Source organism: Hesperophylax consimilis, chromosome 20 (genome assembly GCF_061612785.1).
Source record: "Hesperophylax consimilis isolate HC1 chromosome 20, BYU_Hcon_1.0, whole genome shotgun sequence".
Taxonomy (NCBI): domain Eukaryota; kingdom Metazoa; phylum Arthropoda; class Insecta; order Trichoptera; family Limnephilidae; genus Hesperophylax; species Hesperophylax consimilis.
In genome coordinates this window covers 13,047,994-13,070,486 of record NC_142855.1, presented here as the reverse complement: position 1 = coordinate 13,070,486, position 22,493 = coordinate 13,047,994, and the positions used below count along the sequence as shown (strand labels likewise).

Genomic DNA, 22,493 nt, shown 5'->3' with positions numbered 1-22,493 from the left:
GATCTGGGGACGGAAGGTAATAAATACTCAGTCCCAGTATAAAATACTTGTGAGTAACAATTCCCCACAAATTTTCTATGTAAAATTGATTCCCAATAATTATTCGAGTTCATGTTGTTTATACGAAAGGTAATTCCCCACAAATTTCCAAAATTGGGGTTGTTAGAGAATGTCTGAAGAAAGTAATTCCCTACAAAAATTTTCGATGAGTGATTCCCCAAAACAATTTTTTAAATCCATGTAGCTAGAAAATTCCGTGTTGTGTCCGCTGGTGCTTTTGCCGTTGCTTTTTTTTCATTACTAGGAAAAGTGACTACGGGTACGAAAGATACCTATAAAAATTACCTATTGAAAAATACCTGCTAAAAATATATACTAAAAATACCAGTTAAAAGTACCTATTAAAAATACCTGTTAAAAATACCGGTATTTTATACCTATCTGGGGACTGGGGTCAGTAAGTAATAAATACTTAGTCCATGTATAAAATACTTGAGTATTTTGGAGATGTGTCACAAGTACAAAGTAACGCATGAAAATACTTGGTACTTTTACTGGGTAAGATAAATACGCCTCTCCTGTACTGTCTTCAAAGTGGTTTTAAATTCACTTTAACACAAGAATGATCTTATACCCAATATAATTACTTACCATACCCCGACCTACCCCTCCATATCACTAATGACCAGTGGTAACGAGGGGTAGATCAGGCTCCCATACATTGTGACCCATTGATTCTCCTTCAGTCATTGATCAGTGCTACGTTTGCCTGAGATCATTTCCTTTAAAAATAACAAATTTACCTTTCGAATGTTAGTAAACTTGAAACACTGACATCTGTCATTCGTTTAAAAAAAGAAATACACACAATTAAAGAATTACTAATTAATAAAATACGCAATCACTTAACGTATGACATTCTATTGAAGTGTCTCCATTGCGGTTGCATGAGAAGTTTGGAGCATTTCACAAAAAATCAAATGTAAAATATATTTTGCACTTTGCCAATCAATAATAGAATATGGAATTATTGATTGGGGAGGAGCAACAAACTCGGCTATCAATTACATAGAAATCGCACAGAAAACGATCTTAAAGGTAATACTAAAAAAACATAGACTGACTGATACAGACCAAATATTCAACAGCTGTGACGTACTAGATATACGCCAATTATACGTTAAAACACTACTAAACTACATTTTTGACAAAAAAAAAATTTCAACATACACAAAATATCACTAACAGACCAGTTAGACAAGCGTACATAGAAAACATAAAAACTCCGACAGTAAATTCAAGCGTTGGACAAAGACACTACCAATACCATGCTATAAAAGCATTCAACAGTGTAAAACTCGAAATTAAAATTGAGGAAAACAAACATAAATTCACACACAAAATTACAAAATGGATTAAAGAACAAAAAAGACACTATTATCAAAATTTCATAGCATAAAATAAAAAAACCTACACGTAACACACAAAACCAATATAAACACACAAGATTATATTTTAAATGTATTATTTTCTCTTTAAATGTATTATGTAGATTTTATTTTTATTTTATAAAATGTAGGCCTCAGCACGGGTAAGCCCACAGACATAGGAATTAATAGACGAGAAGATAAAGGCGAGGGGTAAAATCAACTGTTGAAGAACGAAGGGAGTGAAGATGACTGTGATTCGTCAATAAATCAATCTGACAGTAAATAGGCATCTCGCATTATAATATCACCATTTACTTCTTAAAAGTAAAATCTGCTTTGAATGAATAGACATTTTTACATGGGAGCGCAAATTACTCGCCACGTTATGAACAAATTTGCGAAGTCCAAATTCGGCAAAGTAAGGCAGCTTCTATATTCAGAGTCATAGTTAGTTCAGAGTATTTAGTTAAGACACTTTTATAAATGTTCATAATTTACTTCCCAGCAACCAACCAGCTTTGTGTTTCGCGTCCAGACGTTTCTCGATGTGATAGTAACAACTGATTCATATTATACGATGTGAATATGCTTAAAATAAAATAAAATAATGCTTATATATGGAATGTAATACGACAATTGGGTTTATTCTCTTTTTTCGCATCTATTTTTACCAGTTTTCATAGTACAAGTAAACATTTTGCCGTGTTATTTCGTAAAATGAACCGATGATGCTTGGACCATAGTTCGCACAAGAATGATGACGTCACGTTTTCAAATATCACTTGAGGCCATACGCGAGCCCAGCCGGCTCAATGGAACCGGTATGGGGAGTGGGGATAATACGCTTTTAATCACTTAGGGCAGGTCTACTAATATTCATATGTCTATGGGTAAGCCACCCAGTGAGGCCAACATTACTAGATAATTTTGAAATGTAAAAAATATTGTACCAAAATAAAAAAATTTAAATATAAAAATTGTCATCAATGGCCAATTAGCTTTAGTTTTTGGTTTTAGAGTTAAACGCTGATTATACGTCCGTTTTTGATTTTTATCAAATTGTAATAAGCTGACAAGCATAACAGCTTGCTTGTGCTTGTAGCAACATTTGTGCTTTTCTGGTGATCACAATTTGTTCAAAAGCTTAAACGGACCTTGCATCGATGTTTAACGAATAATGGAGACGTTTAAAATATTTAAAAAAATCCAAAATAGAGCCATTTAATGACAATGTTACATTTGAATATGTGCGATATCTTTTCATGCAACAGTGAGGGAGAGCGTCTCCCGAATGGGTGATGTGTGAAGTGATTGCGTATTTCTATACCCAGTCTGACAGACTTTACAGTTTATGGTTCCTCCTGCGATGCTTGCTTAAATAGCTCGATTGATTAAATGACCTTTGGCAAAGATCGCAGGAAAACAATTTTACTTCCGAGTGTATCAGTTTGTGTCGTTTTAAATCAGAAGCACGTATGCATGAATACGAGCAGACGTCACAAGAGAATGGTTTCTCGCCTGAGTGTATGAGGCTGTGTTTCTTTAAAGAGCTTTGGCGAGGAAAGCAATGGTTGCACACTTGACACATATATGGTTTGTCTTTTGGAAGGGGAGTCTTGAAGATGAATGCTTCCGAAGTTTTACTGGTGGACGGTACTTCAGATGGCGTTGCTGCAGGCTGGGCTTCTTCTGGGTGAGAACTGGTTGCTGTCGAGAAATCACTTCGGTAATTAGTTGTATAACATACACGGAACCTTTTGCTTGTCACAAAAACATGGCATCATCTTTAGAGATAAGTAATTTCATTTATTGGAGTAAGACATCCCAAATAACCAATTTCAATTTTGGTTCACGTGCACATGAAAAAACTCCTCTAACGTACGCGCTCTGCTTTTGTTCATAAATTATTGTATCGTGAGTTTGTAAAAATAAAACTAAATTTAAAATATTCAAATTCTGATTTTACACACGGAGAGTAACCAAGCAACCTTGGATTCTGCGGATTGGAGAGCTGCAGAATCATCCAGCCTACAATCCACTTAAATTGGCGATAACACACACCCTCCAAAGCGTATTCCAAAAACTTAAAATTAGCTGCTGAATTCAAGAACGAGTCATAGAAACGATCCGTTTCCATGTGATAAATATTGTGTTCAAATTTAATACGATTCCAAAATTTCATTCTGTTCGGTGCCATAGAGCCTGAGAAAACGACTCTCAAAGTTCAAACCCAAGTCTTGCATTTGTGCCCGTAGGAATGATATTTTGATATTGATTTCGCTTCAGACCTGATGATTCTTAGTACGATTTTGGTGTTTTTCCCGACTATACTACAATCTTCCATTGAGATACCGGTAGGAAAATGACAGAATTTCTATCTGCCGCCTGTGCTCTAAAGATCAATGCAATCTGTTTTGTTAAGACAGGGGTATTTATCAAACGGACCACCTGTTTCTGAAAGTATTTTGGGGCCCTGGCCAGAGGTGGATGCAAATTTCAACAGTGGGGTGCACTTGCGATTTTTACAGGGTCAGCATTTGTGTACTGTCTGCAGTATCTGCGGGCTCTGTACAGTACGCTCAGCTATTGAGAGGCTAACTTGACTATGGCTTCGATAGATACCTGAACTGGCTACTTAGAGTTATACCAAGCATATAAATGGAAGGCTTTTTGGGAAGATTGCATCTTTGATACATTTAATTCAACGAGATTAAATACTGATGGAATACGCTAATTTTACCTGTGCTTGATGACGACTGATCTTGAGGCGAAGTACGGAACGCTGCGTAGTACGCCTTGACGTCAATGTTTAGAAGCTTGGCAACCTGCGGTCCATACCAGACCAATAGCTCGGTGTTGACATTGATATTCTTTACTGTCCTGAAATGCAACGTGGACATGAACTTATTTTTAATGTTTATTTTATTTATTACAAGATAATACATTACAAAATGATAACAAATTTATAATGTATTATTCCCAGTGAGTTTACAAAACTCATTTCGGGAAAGACAAAATTAGATTAAAGACAAGACAACATAAATACATTCAAATAAATAAACGCAGAAGTTATTTTGGAGTTCAAAAGAAAGAATGTGTCAGTCATTAATAAAACTGCTGAGGAAATAGCTTTTAAGAGCTTTTGCCAATGTTTTTTTGTTCGTTATATTGCTTCTGTGCAATGTATTGTAAGGATTTAATTCCAAATTTAGTCGTGTAAGTAGATGACGATAAGTGTAATTGATTTTGTGATCGTGTTTTGTGCTGGTGTATGTCGGAATTAAAAACTGGTTTACTGTTAGTGTGTGAGTAGTGTTGAATTATTTGTAGAATGTCAGTTGAGATGTTATACTTTGATAACTTAATACTCTTACGGGGAGTGTCGTTTATAGGAAGTGATTATAAAGGGCCAGTTGTTTCACAGAATTTTAACAATACATCAAATTTAATCTTAAGTTTCGTGAAAGTTCTATTCAACTTCCTTAAGAATTGACCTTTATAAAACTTGAAAAAATTAATTTTCCATAGAAGAAGTTTTCCTTACAAAAAAATCACCTTTTTTACCTGAAAGTTTATTGCATGTTGTATGCTGATGATGCGGTGCTGATTGCTAACAGTATGGAAGATCTACAGTCTCTCGTGTTTAGGATGAACGAAGTAGGTATGAAGAATGAGTTAATGATGAATGTAAGTAAGTCTAAAGTCATGGTGTTTGAAAGAGAGAGTACGAAAGCAGTGTGCAATATAGTTGTGAATGAGGAATACTTGAAGCAGGTGGATGAGTTTGTGTATTTAGGAAGTATGTTCTAGAGAGATGGGAAGGCTGACAGAGATATTGAAAGAAGGGTAAATGCAGGTAACTCCATTAATTGAGGACTGAACGCAGTTGGCGCTAACAAAAAATTGTCCAAAGAAGCGAAGCTAGCAGTCCACAATGGAGTGCTGGTACCTACTCTGATGTATTGCAGCGAGCATGGAACTGGCAGAGGAAGGATGAAAGTAGACTGAATGATGTAGAAATGAGATCCCTGAGGTGTATGTATGCTAAAACCATTGTCGATTGTGTGAGAAATGTGGAGATTAGCAAAGAAAGGCTGATGTAAGTATAATGAGTAAGATTAAGAAAGGGACGCTTAGATGGTTTGGGCATGTGTGAGCAAATGAGCTAAGAAAGGAATGTAAGGAGAATATATGATAGCAAATTGAATAGCAAAAGTCGGGGATGCCTAAGGAAGATATTGCACGATCAAGTGAATCAAATACTTGGGTCAGGCCATGTCAAGAGTCGGAATAATAGAAGAGTATGTATGAATGTGAATGAGGCAAGGAGTGTGTGTCAAGACAGAGTTGTTTGGCGGTCCGTCCTCTATTACCTAACCTACCCCTGCGGAGAAAAGTCGAGATGGTTAGTTAGTTAGTTACTAGACACACTTTATATTTACAACGAACGCTCAAAGAAAAGAGTGTAATATATGACGTGGAAGTGAATGGCAGAAAAAGTCGAGTACGTCCGAAGAAGACTTGGCACAATCAAGAAAATTAAATACTAGAGTGGGGACCGATGACAAGAGTCAGAATACCACAAATGATGTGAATGAAGCAACGACAGAATTGTATTACGGGGAAACATAAATTAATTAATTATTGATGGTGATGTGATATTAGGCTGTGTCCACAAACACTACACAATGTCTTTGTGCAGTCAGCAAAAAGCAAGACAATGGAGTCATCGGTAAAAGTTGTTGATGCCTCAGCAAAAATCCTTACAAGGGCCGGAAGAGTCAGCTAAAAACAAGCACGATCCAGTCCATAGTTTAAACTGTATACTGACTGTTCCCACAGTTTGCCAATGCGCTTCCAAACAGACAATATTATAAAATCATTTTGCTCGGAGTTATGGGAATGTTTTTTTTTTAAACGTCAGGAATGTCTTCATTAATAAAGATCTACATGGTTCTTTGCCAATCACTCTTAGAATATGGTATTATCTGATAGGGCAGGGCAAATGAAAATATTCTAAATACCACTAATTAAAAACCAAAAGCCATAATGAAAATTATACTGACAGTCCCTGTAAGAACTACACTGACGAAATCTTTACCCTTAAGGCGAAGCATAATCACTATTTTGATTAATCTTTATAACGAATTGGTGTATATTATGAATACAAAAAAAATATGCTTTAGGTAAATTGAAGGTTTTCCTATCGTTTTGCTTGAGTAGAATACAAATAAAAATATAAATTACTCAATAAAAAATATAAATGTAAACGACTAAAAAATGTGTGAATGCGTAATGGAAAGAACTTTAAAAAAATACAGTATTATAGCTAAGATTATCTGTGACAGTTTCACTTGATTAACTTTTTTGCTTTCTTATAAAATTATTTACAAAATATATGAAAACCAGTTTTGTGCTTGAAATCGAACGTTTCTAGACTCCGTTTGTCAATCGATTTTAATGCCTATTACCTACAATTTAAGGTTTACCAAGAATGCACACATTTTGGCTTGTAGCTTCCTCTTAAATAAAAAGTTGGATAAAAACATATGGAGATCAGAAATAGAATATATACTGATACCCAGAGCCAGCCTTGTGCAGAAGCAAATGGGGCAGTCCTATTCAATACTATATATACTATTAATACTTAGTAAGGTGGGGGAATGCCGGTCAGCGGGAAATGCCGGTCACTGTGGAATACCAAGTTCCTGAATTAATTAAAAAATGATACCTTTACCACCATCTAGTCTTCACTGGGGACAACTAATTTACATGGCCGCGGCCATCTTGAATCGCACGTCAGTATGGCAGTGCGTCGTTCATGTTTCGGAGTGTTTTGTTGTTAAAAATTGGAATTTTCAATCAAAGGTAAGCTTAAGTATATTATTTACGGCTGGATTTGCTTTTATCACCAATTATAACAAATTTGTTATCACTTTTGATGTGCCGGTTTGATTTTTGATAGCTTATTTAGATTTTTAGTAAATGTCAAAGAAAACATTTCTTTTGTTTTGGGGTAATGCCAGTTACTCGAAGTGGGTAATGGCAGTCACCGACCGGCATTCCCTCATATGAAAATATAGGGCTAATTTATATGATGTGGCTTCTATATTCAACAAAGCCTACTGCGACACGGCTACAATTCAGAAAGGAGTTTCTGGATTTAAGGGGAGTGGAATTATGCCTATCGATCCTGCCGTTTTTGGAGAAAAAGATTTCATGGCCTCAGACTATCTATTAGATTTCCAAAACGACACTGTTACTGTGATGAATGATTCCACAGCTAACCCTTTGGACCATGATCAAGGAACATCTTTTACCTTTCCGCTTGAGGCCAATAATTTGCCAGGACTCAGTGCCCAAGTACAGATTACTCCTGAGGCCAATAACTTGCCAGAAACAAGCGCCCAATTACTGAATACTCCCGAGGACAATAATTTGCCAGGAGCGAGCGCCAAAATACAGAACGCCGTATTGTCTCCGTTGTCACTTTTGACAACTCAAGCCATAAAACGTGCAAATACCAAACAACACTCTGCTATCTTAACAGCAACACCCCTGAAAGCAGACTTAGAAAACAAAGAAAGAAAAAGACAAGAGCAGTTGTCAAAAGATAGCAAGAAGATTGACAAGAAAACTGACAAGAAAACGGACAAGAAAACTGACAAGAAAACTGATAAGAAAAAGACAAACACCACCACCAAACGAAGACAGCTTAAGACCAGTAAGAAATCAAGGATCGATTCAGAATATTTTTCTTCAGATGAAGAAGTTTTGGCTTCTAAGAAGAAAAAGTCAATGCCAGACTCGTCAGATGAAGAGAACCTTGAAAGTATAGATGATAGTGAGCAAGAAATATGTTCCGTTTGCAAAGAATTTGGGAAAAATGAAATTTGGTTCAGATGTCGAGGTTGTGGAAAGTGGGCACACAAAGAATGCACCGGAACCGATTCTCCTGACAAATACGAATGCGATTCTTGTGTGCGTAGAAATAAAGTTCTAAAACGCCTTGATTTAGGTATAGCTTTTTAAATAAAAACTTTGGTAAATCTTTGTAATAAAAACATTGTGTTACATTTAAAACATTGTTTTACTGATTTCCAGTCATTATTAGTTTTGTTTAATGCAAAGCTCTACTGATTTTGAGCGACTGTTATTACCCGTCATGGTGACTGCCATTTCCCGCAAAGTGCGGGCAATACCAGTCAATGAAAGGTTTAAACTATATAACTAATATATAATTAAACTACTTAAGCTGGGTTATTTACAACATAGTAAACATAAAGTGTACTATTTTAGCTATATGAAAGTTTAATTACTTTTACACAAAGTTCTTTAATAAAAGAATTATGTCGTTTTTCGCTTAAGTGACCGCCATTCCCCCACCTTACCCTAATAGAAAAAAGTGTTTGAGTGATGCTTTGACGTACCTCTTGAATGCCAACGTATCCTTAAGGACATGTTTCATTCTATGAGACGAATATGGTTTAAGCTACTCTCGGATCATGCGGTTGCGGGGAATTCAAACTAGTTTGATCTGACCGCGCGCGGCGAGAACTTGTTTGACTGTGGACACCCAGCCCAGCACTTATTGAATGACAATCATATTGTACCCTTTGGGAAATGCGTACAGTGTTTATATTTGGGATTGCCTTTTAACGTGAAATCCATCCTAAGGTCCCACCAGCATGAAACGCTTTTGCTGTCACCAAATATTAAAATACATTTCGTGGCCAAAGGGTTGTGGCGCCAAGTGATGTACATATTCTAAAAATATACAATCCGTTGCTTGTTAGTGAGCTTTCGTCATCGAGCAGGGAGATGGGTCAGAAAAGAGCATCGAAATTCACTCTGCACGACCAAAAAATTAACGCAACTCTGCAACGAAAAGGATTACATGAGTTATTTGTGCGTCGTCGTGTAGATCTTGAGGTGCTCTAAAAATTAAGCTGAGCCGAAAAACGTTAATTATACCCAATGACAAACGAAATATGTTCTTATGAAAAAAAAGTATTCCACCCTATTTTTTCACAATCTTAAACTCTTTATGAAAAATATTTGTCCGATAATTTTAAAATTTGTTCTTATTAGTGCTAGGAGTGTTTAGAGAGTGGTTTTAATGGCAGAAGTCCCGTCCGAGGAATACTTAGCGCAATATCTCTGCACTGGAATGAAATACAGAGTCGAATTAAAGTCTATATGATGTAGCTTTTTAACAGTAACGTTGTGGTATATATTATTGAATGGTGGAAGAAGTGGGAGATGCCCGATAGCAATAGCGAAGCGATGCGGGGTCCGCTAGTAATACATAATAAGGTCTGCAATGTATCGAGTGCTCACTGACCGGTAGTAAATGCTTCCCTTATACTGGTACGCCAGCAGATTCTGTTCCTCAGCATTACGACAGCAGTTAACAAACCGCATCCAGTTGGCGCTGGAGAGGTTTTGTCCATCAACATATTCTACGCCGCGTTTGGTATGGTGTATCTGCAGACAAGAATTTAATTAAAATTCATTTTAATAGGGATAACTTATTAAATCTCATAGTAATTCGTCACAGATATTCGAAGAAATCTACCGAAATTTGTGAATTTGTGAAAGACAACCAAAATTTTTTGAACAACTACCGGTACAACTGAACACACAGCTTATAATTCAATGGCTCTCTTACGGAATCTGTTTCCAGGCAGCCTTATCTCCAGATATGGCCATATTCACTGACTTCTTCTGTCCCGAGTATAAGTCGACAAGCCAGACTACCTTGATCAGTCTTCCATTAATAGAGTTATGTATACAAATCAGACAAGCGATAAAGTACGCACCAAAATAACATAATCTTTATTCAAAATGTGTATTTGTTTTGTTTAAAAGTTTGACGTATGCAATAAATGTTAATTTTTAGTATAATATTCAAGATGTAAAGGCGATGTCCTGAGGCAAATATTATTTGAATTTCATTTGGTTTTCTCGATTGAATATGTCTGAATGAAGTGGAATCTTGGAAGAAGAAATTAACCCACTTTCCGACATCCGATTGAGTTGAAACTTGGCAGATAGATTCATTGTCGATGACAATGCATTATATCAACTTTTTGTGGCACTCAAGAACACACGCGCACAGTATTTATGCATATTCCGTATGTACAAACTATGAATATTGGGTCAATCCGCACCAAATCATCCAGGCCATGTCACCCACCATCTCAGATTTTGATGAAACTTTAAATTTTTAATCCTTCCATATAGATAAGAAAATATACCAAATTTTACCTTCCTACCTCAACTCGTTTTTTTTTTATGGGCAGTTGAAGTTTGGGCAAAATAAGCGTTTTTACATATTCCGAGCACTCCGGAAGAGCTTGTACCTTCAATGAAAAAAAATTGTATCTTTGTCATTTATAGTGCAAATGCAATGAAAATTTTCAATATTATCAAGAAAACTATGCTGATTGCAGAAAAAAATAAATAAACCCTTTACATTTATCTACTTGACTTTAAAAAATTACCAAAAGTAATTTTTTAAGTAATTTTTGGGACGGAAAAGGTACTTTACAAAAAAGCAATATCTCGGGAAGGTACAGTGTTAATGAAGTAATTTTTTTTTTTATTCATATCTACAAATAGCATAGAATCACATACAAAAATAAAATTCATGGCATTTTACTTGCTTCAATAAATAAAATCCATTTTAAACTTTTTTCAAACTTTTGTAATTTTTTTTTTATTCTTATCTACAATAAACATAGTACAACCTAAAAAAATAAAACTCCTGGTATTTTGTGTGCTTCACAGTGTAGAAACGTTTTTAAAATGAGAAATCTTAATCATACAGAATTGTTCCAAGTTTTTTAAAATCTAGATACTGTATTTGCAAATAAAAAAAGTCAAACTTATTCGGTCCTTTACAACATGCTGGTAAGCTTGCAATGTAAGCTTAAGGCACCAACAAAATAATGTACCTTGTTCCTTACCCTGAATGCATACACCATAGCAATATTTTATAACAAGATCAACTTTTTAACTCTTTTCAATACAAAGTTAACTCTTTAAAAAACAAATACAATAAAAATAAAACAGGCAATGTAGGATTAGGTTAAATGAAAGTACATTACAATAATATTATTTACAAATAAATGTTCAAGTTCATTTTTGACTTTTATTCTTGATCTGACCCATAAGATGGTTGAACTTTTGATCAGCATGATGAACGTCTTTTTCAAGAAAGTAGTAAGCTCTTCCTGAACCTTTTGTTGTGGGAGGGTCAACGATATTAAAAATATTTTGTAGTGGAACAAAACAAATATCTTCTTTTTGATGTGGCCAGTAAAAGGATGCATAAACTTGATTGATACATCACACTCGTCTTCATCTTTGGAAACCACAAGTCCAAAAAACCAATGGTTGTCATATACGCAAGCTACATAAGAGTTTGTACAAATTTGTACCATACTTAGTTGCTCAGAGCGATTTCGTTCCCCACTGAAGTTAAAAATCAAAGCATAATCTGAATCTGAACTTATCCTTTTTGTGCCAACTTCATTTTCAGACAGAGGAACAAAGCAGTGGAAACCTCGAGTGCCTGGTATTGTTTTAGCTTGTGAAAAACGCTGCTGTAATTGTTGCCTGCAAGTGAATAAGCTTTCTTTTCTCAGCAAGTAAAAATATATATTTTCTACTCTCGACTGACAAAACTTAAAAGTTTTGTCTACAGTTGTGATAGTGTTGCCAGGGCCAAGTTCAAAAATCAAAAAGACTTCAACTTGAAAGCATGTTGGTCGTTTTTTGCTACGAGTCATGGGAAATCTCCCTATAATGGAATAGGCGGAACAGTAAAACGTCTTCTAACTATTTTTAGCAGAACTTGCAAAAAGTGTTTTTTTTCTAAAATAATTACAGTAGGAACCATCTATGAATGTTTATTAATAATATTAAGTCGATAGTTAGTTGGTCATACCTGCCACAAGTATTGGCTGTTTGGGTTGGGCTTTTTGGAGATTTGGCCTTTGTAGGGACCGAAGCGCAGGCCTGCTGGCAGGTCCTCCGCTGCCCAGGCTCCGCGCCCCGCTCCCGGGATCCCCGAGGGCCTCAGCGCCACGTGCGTGGGACAGCCCAGCTCCGCGGTCCCCGTCTTGTCGTCTGGAATAACCAGCAGTGGGCCGTGCAGCGGGCAGAATGTCAGGAAGCATCTTGAGCACTCGTCACACCCTACACAACAAGTAGACAGCTTACACAATTAGTTAACACATTCAGTACACCCTACAACAAGTACTTAACAAACTCGGTAAACACACTACATAAGTAGTTAATAAAATAAGTAAAAAAAAAACTCCACACAGAAGGCCCTGAGAGAAATAATTTCCCTCAAGGTCTGCCATCTTTGGGGAAGCTGTGTGGAGTATCTATTGAGGAAAATAAGGAGTGAACTTGGGTCTCGATGAGACCCAGGTTGTAGGAAGAAGGAAACACAGAAGCCGGCAAATCATTCAACAAGAATAAATCGTAGAAGCGACCCTTTCGAATGTGACAAATGTCAACCGACGAAGGGATCGATAAAACTATTTCCTCGAAATAAATTTTATTGAAATGCCGGTAGAACAACGACAGCATTCCCGCCTCTTTCTGTTAAGACAGGGAATCTATCAAACGGACTGCCTGTTTCTGTTTAGACAGGGAATCTATCAAATGGATTGCCTGTTTCTGTTAAGACAGGGAATCTATCAAACGGACTGTCTGTTTCTGTTAAGACAGGGAATCTATCAAATGGATTGCCTGTTTCTGTTAAAGCGGGTTGCAGACCAAGAGCTAAGCTAAGTTAGTTTAGCTTAGCTGGCGTAGCTGTGGTGATTCTCCATACTTGTGTGCAGACAGCAAACTATGTAAGCTAAGCTATGTGAACTACCCGAAATATGCGAAGCTAAGTTAGTTGTGTATGCCGGCCGATGCTAACTGAGCTAAGCTGGCTCGCCCGCCTCACCCCTCGCGCCCCCCTTTGGCTCCTTTCGTTAGTGTTGTCCAGCTCCAACTCTCCACTTGTTGGCCGACATTCGATGTGTTGACTTATATAAAGTCTGGAATTGTGTCTCTTCTTTAGGTAAGAATACGTCAATATTAACCTTCTTTTCCTATGTTCAATATAATCATCATCAGAACTTTCTCCGTCGATCATTTTAACTTCCCGTAGTGACACGTCCGTCGGGCTGAACTACTTGCACAACACTGACTTAGCTTTCGCTTAGTTGTTGATGTGAACGCGAACAAATTTCTAGTTTAGCTATAGCTGGCTTAGCTTAGCTAACTTAGCTTAGCTCCACCATAGCTTAACTTTTGGTCTGCAACCGGCTTAAGACAGGGAATCTATCAAATGGATTGCCTGTTTCTGTTAAGACAGGGAATCTATCAAACCGACTGCCTGTTTCTGTTAAGACAGGGAATCTATCAAACGGACTGCCTGTTTCTGTTAAGACAGGGAATCTACCAAACGGACTCCCCGTTTCTGCCCAAAGTCGAAGGATTGTTTTAGATGTTTTGCAGTTCCAATATATACACACACAAAGCATACACACACACTCACAACACACTTACAGGTGTATGCGTCGTCATCTTGCTCTTGGAGTTCCATGTAGTTCACCCTCTTCCCGGGTTTTCTCCTCAGGCGCCTCTTCTTGATGTACACTGGAAGCATACAACATTCAGCATCGTATAGCGTTCGGAATTGGATCACTAACAATAACATTCCTTACGCAGATGGCGATAAGGTTGAAACATTGCCAAAAGTCAAAAGAACTGAATTTTCCACATTATACAATAAATCCGTACCCGAAAAAGGGTTCGTAAGTAGGATATTTTGCAATTTAAAGCAGTTTTTATAGGCCTGACATTTTATTTATTTCTTGGCTTTCTAGACTGAAAAATGCTTGATTATTTTAAAGGCCAAGATGTGTTCTACTCGAAGTATTTAAACAACTAAAGGATCTGTAATATTTCTAAGAGATCAAATGTTCAAATCAAAAACACATGATTTTGCATTACTTCACATTAGCGATGTGTAGGTTCAGCCGGATTGAGTCCTTGAGCCCGAGTCCTTTGCGGGAAGCGGGTCCTACTCCCACTCCTTTTCGTAATCAACCACTCCCAGAGAACTCGGTCTGGGACTCGGACCCGAATGCCTCCAATCAACGACTCCCAGAGAACCCGGACCAGAGAATGCCTCTAAGGACTTGGACTCGGACCCGAATGCCTCTAATCAACAACTCCCAGAAAACTTGGACTCGGGGTCTCGAACCCGAATGCCTCCCTCCACCACCGGCCTCGCGAGTCCTGCAGTGAGTGGTAAGTTCTGGTGGTGAAGACATCTTCTGTTTACCTGCTTTACAGTAAGTGGATGTTTTGTTTATTGTTTAATATCTAGTACTTATTGGAGTTATTTGGGGTTATGAGTTGCTTTTCTAAACCGATGAGCTAATTAGTTAAATAATAATATCGACTGACATGTACTAATAAATCAATAATAGCAATAAATTATTTGAGTGATGTAAAAAAAAATAAGTTAAGTAATATTTAATTTAATTAGGTGTATAAAAATTAGGCTGTGACTGGGGTTTTCACTTTAAAAAAAATTGATTCTTACCCTAGTATTGTCGATAGTTTTATCAATCAATTCTGCCATTCGATACAATTAACAGCATTCCTCAAAATATTAGTATTGAAACAATAAGAAATGATTATTGCGGCTTATAGCCAATGAATTCACCTAGATTTTACCATTTTTCCAATATTTTTAGACTCACTAAGTACTCTAGGATGTACCTAGAGGTGCTACTAAGATATTGCAATACTTGCAAAAATTACCCAATGGATATATTATTGGGTATCAAGATATTTTACATTTGAATATTTAAAATGTGTTGTATTGTTTACTAAATATTTGTATAACTATATATATGTATAACTATATGGGACGTGTGGGATTGCACTATCCTCCCCACATCCTGGAATAAATTATTATTATTATTATTAATGTTATTCTTGTTTTACAAAAAGATACCTCTGTATTATAACTGTGTTGTATTATAACTCTATGGTTTATACCTGATTGTAAAATTTTATTTTCCGTTTCGGAAAGAATGAAAAAAAATCTTACTGATTTTATTTTTCAATGCTTTTTATGTCTTATGAATAATACGGGGGGATTTTGCGATATTGCTGATTCTTTTAACTGTTTGTAACAATTTGTATAATTTAATTTTTCAATTCGCAATTTAAAAAAAAAAAATTACATTTTTTTAGGTTCATTTTTTTATGTTTTATCTTGATTTAAAAAATTCAATACGAAGATATTTTGAGTTTATTTATGATTCTTTTGACTGTTATGCCTATTTGTAAATTTTTTTTTTCGGATTCAGAATTTAAAAAAAAACTTACTGATTTATTATTTTTATTTTGTTTCATGATCTTGTTTCTTTTGTTTCATAATCTTGTTTTAAAAATCAACACGTTGGCATTTTGAGATATTGCCGATTAGTTTAACGGTTTTTATGTAAAATCTCAATGATTTATCGCAATTCTTTGATGGTTTATATTTTTATTTTAGCCCCTCATATTTGTAGGCGCTAGGTACCTACTGTAAGTAAAAATTATTGTTTTATTTTAAAGTTTTATTTTAATTATCGTTCACTATTTTTATTTTTTGTGTTATTAAAAATACAAATTTCAGTGGTGTCTGTCTGTGTATCCGTAACTCTGGTTCAATGAACTCTAGAATATGGATTTGCTTTGATTTTAAAAATTGGAACTGATTGTCAACTGGTATTGGAAAGATTCAGACAAGCGATAAATTAGGTACCAAGATTTTTTATTCAATAATTGTTTATTTAAAATGGCTATCTTTTGTTAAAATTTTTTAGCTATGTCGTAATAGTGTTCATTCGAAAGGCAAATTTCTGGCAAATGTTTATTTTTAATGATCCTGAGACATATATATGTATATATTTGTGAAACCAAAAGGAAAAATATACAAATCAAGTATATAATATACACAAATCCTACAATAATATATTGAACAAAGTGTGTATGTATTGTAAAAGTAAAAAAAAATGGATTGGAATAAATAGATATTAAAACATGTTGTTAATTGTTAAAATTTTAATAGTTCGATGCTGTACCTAACTACTTCCTGACTTTGTTTTTAAAACATCTCGCCTTTACTGAGTTTCATTTGATAGAGGCTTCGACCAAGTACCTTTATCTATATCGATGGACAGAGATTATGAAAACGACAAATTCTCAACGACAACCGAAATTTATGTTACTACATTTGATTTATTACTGCTTACGCGTGTGCTAAAATTATCATCTGGAACTTGGAACCTAATACTACATCCGTTACGGCCTCGCATTAGCCGTAGCCCAATCAGCTGGAACACGACAAGACACGAATGGATTTCGTTGAACTTCGCCAAAATGTAAACTGCACAACTCGCGACTCGGGTGCGATGGGTGACGGGATTGACTCCGTGTTCTCGTGTGGGTCCGTCCGGTAGTCGCCCAGTACCCAGTCCGCACCCAAGAACTCGGACCCGGGACCCACTCCAAGAACTCGAGTTCTTTTAAAAGGAAGCAGTCCTCGGATGCCTCCGGAAAAATGCAGAACTCACCCACCTCTACTTCACATTGCATCATCTAAACCAAACCAAAGATAATAGAAGAGCACGGATTATCAAAGTTAATGGTGTGTAAGTATAAACAAAGTGCATAGATGCAATTTGCAGCAGTATGGGTGAACGATACGTTTCAAAGAACATCTCTATTTTTCTAATATCTGTGCATGTTAACCATACGCTCGATATCTGACATGTCTATCTACCGTAAAGTTGGTACTAATACATATACTGTTCAATTCACTTATGGTCGTGGTCCAGCAAGTTCCCATATCACTTGTAGTCGTTACTCACCAGGCTCGCTGTCATGTCCAGTATCTAAATCCTCCTCCAACGCTCGCACCACCTTATCCATCAACGCCTTCCTCCGAGCGGATCTGCAAGGTGGGTAACAAATATATCTTAGAAAGACAAACATTCCCGGGTTACAAATAACCTGACAATATTTGAAAATCTCCTACTATCATCAGAGTAAACGGAAAATGTTGTTTGTGTTGTGATGGAGGACTTAGCCAGCCGAGGAATTGAACACACTACGCTTGGGTGGGATCCAAACGCGATCTCAACAGCCACGTTACTTTAAATGGCTTTATCTGTGTTTGGTGAAGAGATCTGAGTAGTCAGGTACTTGCCCACCTACTTTCCTCTCCCACTGCCTTTAGCCCCACAACACACCCCAATTGGGGACGCCATTGTCTTACTGGCTCCAGACGGTTAGGAGCAGTCGGGTCTCTTTTGCGGTATTCATATAAACAAATAATTCTCAATACTTACGCATCTATTTCCAATTGTGTAAAACCTTTCAAACATTGCTCCATACCATCTTCCTGCAAAAATTCAATACAATTGATTATCTCTTTTCTGCAAATTCTTGACATAAAATTAGTGACACTTAATACATTACAAAATTCTAACAATAATATTTATACTAAATTATTCCCAGTGAGTTTTAAAAAAACTCATTTCAGGAAAGACAACATTAATAGAGTGAAAGGAACTTATTTGCACATAAGAAAAGGAATTTAACAGGGACTTCAATGAACAGTGTACATAGATTTTAAAACAGACTAGACAGACTTAGCACAGTGACCGAGTTGCATCAGGGGTCAACAGAAATTCCAATGTAGGCAACATTGTCATCAAACAATTAGCACCATTTAAATTTTAGCATTCTACCAAATTGTGATCAGATGACAAGCACAACATGACAGTATTGTGATCAGATGACAAGCACAACAACATGACAGTATTGTGATCAGATGACAAGCACAACAACATGACAGTATTGTGATCAGATGACAAGCACAACAACATGACAGTATTGTGATCAGATGACAAGCACAACACCATGACAGTATTGTGATCAGATGACAAGCACAACAACATAACAGTATTGTGATCAGATGACAAGCACAACAACATAACAGTATTGTGATCAGATGACAAGCACAACAACATACCAGTATTGTGATCAGATGACAAGCACAACAACATAACAGTATTGTGATCAGATGACAAGCACAACAACATAACAGTATTGTGATCAGATGACAAGCACAACAACATAACAGTATTGTGATCAGATGACAAGCACAACAACATAACAGTATTGTGATCAGATGACAAGCACAACAACATAACAGTATTGTGATCAGATGACAAGCACAACAACATACCAGTATTGTGATCAGATGACAAGCACAACAACATAACAGTATTGTGATCAGATGACAAGCACAACAACATAACAGTATTGTGATCAGATGACAAGCACAACAACATAACAGTATTGTGATCAGATGACAAGCACAACAACATAACAGTATTGTGATCAGATGACAAGCACAACAACATAACAGTATTGTGATCAGATGACAAGCACAACAACATAACAGTATTGTGATCAGATGACAAGCACAACAACATGACAGTATTGTGATCAGATGACAAGCACAACAACATAACAGTATTGTGATCAGATGACAAGCACAACAACATAACAGTATTGTGATCAGATGACAAGCACAACAACATAACAGTATTGTGATCAGATGACAAGCACAACAACATAACAGTATTGTGATCAGATGACAAGCACAACAACATAACAGTATTGTGATCAGATGACAAGCACAACAACATAACAGTATTGTGATCAGATGACAAGCACAACAACATGACAGTATTGTGATCAGATGACAAGCACAACAACATAACATTATTGCTTTTTTGTTGATCACAATTTATTCAAAAGCTGAAACGGGCCTAGAATCGGCGTTTAAGGCGATGCACCACGTTGTGTAACATTTTTAAATCGGTCGGCTAACAGTAAACAAAACAAAATGATGTTAGGTACGTTTTAATTTCTGCAAATTCATCCCATAATTAGTAAATGAACAGAAAACAGACCTTCTTGTTCTTTAGTCTTATTCGCATTCGGGCCTTCTGCTGTTGTACCCTGAACTCCGGTGTCTTCAGCTTTGCGGCTACAAAAGTTCATATTTTAATACAATTTCATGTATAATTATTATAAATACAGCATTTTATCTATTTTTTATATATTTTTATTATAATACCTTGCTCCTTGGCTTCGAGATCGGCCTTGAACTTCTCATAGCGAATGATAAAATCCGGTTTTTCAAGTTTTCCTGTGGATAAAGTGAACGAGTAGTGAACAATTAAACAATTAAAGATAGAGAAGAGGGAGTCGGTATGGGTTTTAAAATTAAGTTCCCGCATTCCGAATTATAACATATGTCCCTAAAAACACTTCTGTGATAGTAAAAATGAAATCTACCCTCATATGAGAGAATAAAGCAATCGTCGCTTTCGGATGTGCAGCATCGTCGCCCTGATCTACGCCTCCAGTCTCGTGAAGCCGTTGGAAAATCTGTTTAGTTGCTGAGCAACAAACATCACACTGTCGCATCCCTGATTGCAGTAGTGCCACCACTTTAGCGGCTTCGTCAGCAGTGGTGTCCATTTTAAGTACTTGTTAATTATTCACATGTGTCCTCTTCAACGTTTGGATAGAGAATGACCTACAAGAGGTTAAATGTATTTTCAATTGATATCAATTCGAATCGACGCCCAGTCTATTTGTTTTCATTACAAGTACCTATGTAGAAGTAATATAAATATATCGTCGGTAAGTGGCTTTAGCACAGTTTGATAACGCTTTCAGAAGGCGAAAAAGCTACGCGTAACAGTCACTCGTAATAACTAACTGTTTGTTATAAATTTAATAATAATATTATTGAATATATAAAAGAAAAACAAAAAATCAAAATGGAGTTCTAGAAAATAAACTTGATAATAATTAAAACAATATTTTTCCAAATCACTCAGGATGGGTTGTTTCATAGATTTGAACATTTCATCAAATTTCTACTTTCTGTTTTGGTTTCTGTGAATGTCCTATGACCTATACAATTTCTGTTATTATATCATTATAGGTCAGTTACTTGACAGAACTGAAATTATAAAAAGAACTTTCACAGAACTGTTCAAATTCTCTGAAACAACCCGTCGTAAGTCTTATTTCGAAAATCTCTGTATGACAGAACAATCAGCAAAAAGTTTGATAGAATGCATTGTCATCGACAACGAGTGTATCTGCCGAGTTTCAGCTAGATTGGATGTTGGAAAGTATGTTAATTTCCACTTCTACCATTTGTATTTATTCATTTGCGAAAACAAAAGTGAATTTCAAACAGATGTATTTAAAAATGATGATACTTATAAAAATAACATATATTGAAATATGCTAAATAAACAATTCACCTCATTATAAATAATAATTGCATGAGTATTATGTTTTTATTCAAATGAGAAAATGCTAATTTTACAAAAAAAAACAATGAAAATACTGCTTATTATAAATATGCACAAAATCGCTGAGAGCTAACATCTAAGAAAGTCAAATTACAAACCACAATACAAAATTTGTATATATAAAATTAACAAACGGAATAAAAAATATAGCATTTACGAATCACCTTATGAGATATACAAAACTAATTTTATTAATTAACTAACTCACCGTCGCTGACGGACTAGCAAGGAAAGGGGCGAAAGCATCGCTTGTTGGATCCGAGTCGGCCGTAGGAGTAATTACATATTGATAGGTGGGTCAAATCCCAGCACCGCAAAGAATGGGAGAGGTCACCGGGAATGAGACAATCCAAAGTAAGTACTCATAAAAGAACCAGACCCTAGACGAACCAAGAAACTACTCGATATGGACAGTGCACTCGCTGAGGGAACTGGTAGGACTACTAACGGGACACTGCCATCTCAGGAGACACATGCAGATATTGGGAGTGGAAAACACCAATAGATGCAGGAAATGTGAAGAGGATGAAGAGACTCCAATTCACCGATGGTGCCAATGTCCTGCCCTGGTGGGAACTAGGCGCAGATACCTGGGGAGATATACAGTAGAACCAGAAGACATAGCCACATACCAAAAGAATTGAGGTAAAATGGGAGATATCACAATGGGCATATAAAAAAAACTAACCATCACACCAATTCTCCACCGGGGTAGGCAGAGAGGACGGACTGCCAAATAACTTGGTCTTGGAACACACTTCTTGCTTCATTCACATTCATACATACCCTTTTATTAATCTGACTCTTGACATGGCCCGACTCAAGTGTTGACATAATCCTTTCTTCATCCATCACTAATACTAATTAGGTTGTCAATAGGAAAAAAATTCAGAAAATAACTTTTGGCACACTTTTAGTCACAGATTGTGGAATTTACACTCCGTTTCAGCTTAGTTACTGCAAACATTGATCTTATACTGAAATATTGATCAAAAATTAAGTTATATAGTATAGAACATGTAATGTGATGTGGTAAGGGCTAAGAGGTAGTCCCTCCACCCGTCTCACAGCATCCCCAAATGTGGAAATAATATCCCTCCTAATAAGGGCTCCTGTGTGGAAAATAGTAAAAAAAGAGAGAAAAGCAACAAGTTACCTTGTTTGTAGAGCACGTACATGCATTTTGCACCGTGCCTGATCTCTTCTCTCATGAGTTTCCACTCATGCTTGGAAAAGAATCCGCTCACGTCTACATTTTCGGGTGCCATTTTATCTGTACAATAGAAGCGTACAATTAAATAACAAACTTCGCCACATCACTCTTAATTAAAGCTATTATTATATAGTTAAATGGTTTAATACACAGTAACAGTACGCGAAAGAGAAGTTGAGTTCCTACCTTTAGTGCATAAATATACCACTCTCTAGATCGATATCTTCCGGCTTTTTGTATCCAACAGAATTATACAGTACTTAACCACAGATATACAAGCAGTACCTACCGTGCGGAGCAGAGCAGTAGACAAGGTAGAGGAAACTCAAGGCCATTTAAAAAAAGATGCGACCATAGACA

General features: G+C 36.3%; 2 protein-coding genes across 3 annotated transcripts in view; one reads left to right on the top strand and one right to left on the bottom strand.

Annotated features, from left to right (window-relative positions):
* The window catches only part of LOC149414116 (serine protease snk-like), a 623,520-nt gene that overhangs the window by 406,124 nt on the left and 194,903 nt on the right, over positions 1-22,493 (top strand). The window lies entirely within an intron of this gene.
* On the bottom strand, positions 2,954-22,202 carry LOC149414120 (histone-lysine N-methyltransferase PRDM9-like). Its single transcript, XM_089644048.1, has 9 exons — positions 22,077-22,202; positions 19,663-19,734; positions 19,496-19,572; positions 17,861-17,913; positions 17,381-17,463; positions 14,013-14,102; positions 12,385-12,635; positions 9,775-9,917; positions 2,954-3,137 (listed from the first exon to the last, which is right to left on the bottom strand). The coding sequence occupies exons 1-9, from the start codon at positions 22,186-22,188 to the stop codon at positions 3,089-3,091; spliced, it is 930 nt and encodes a 309-aa protein (XP_089500174.1). The 5' UTR covers positions 22,189-22,202; the 3' UTR covers positions 2,954-3,088.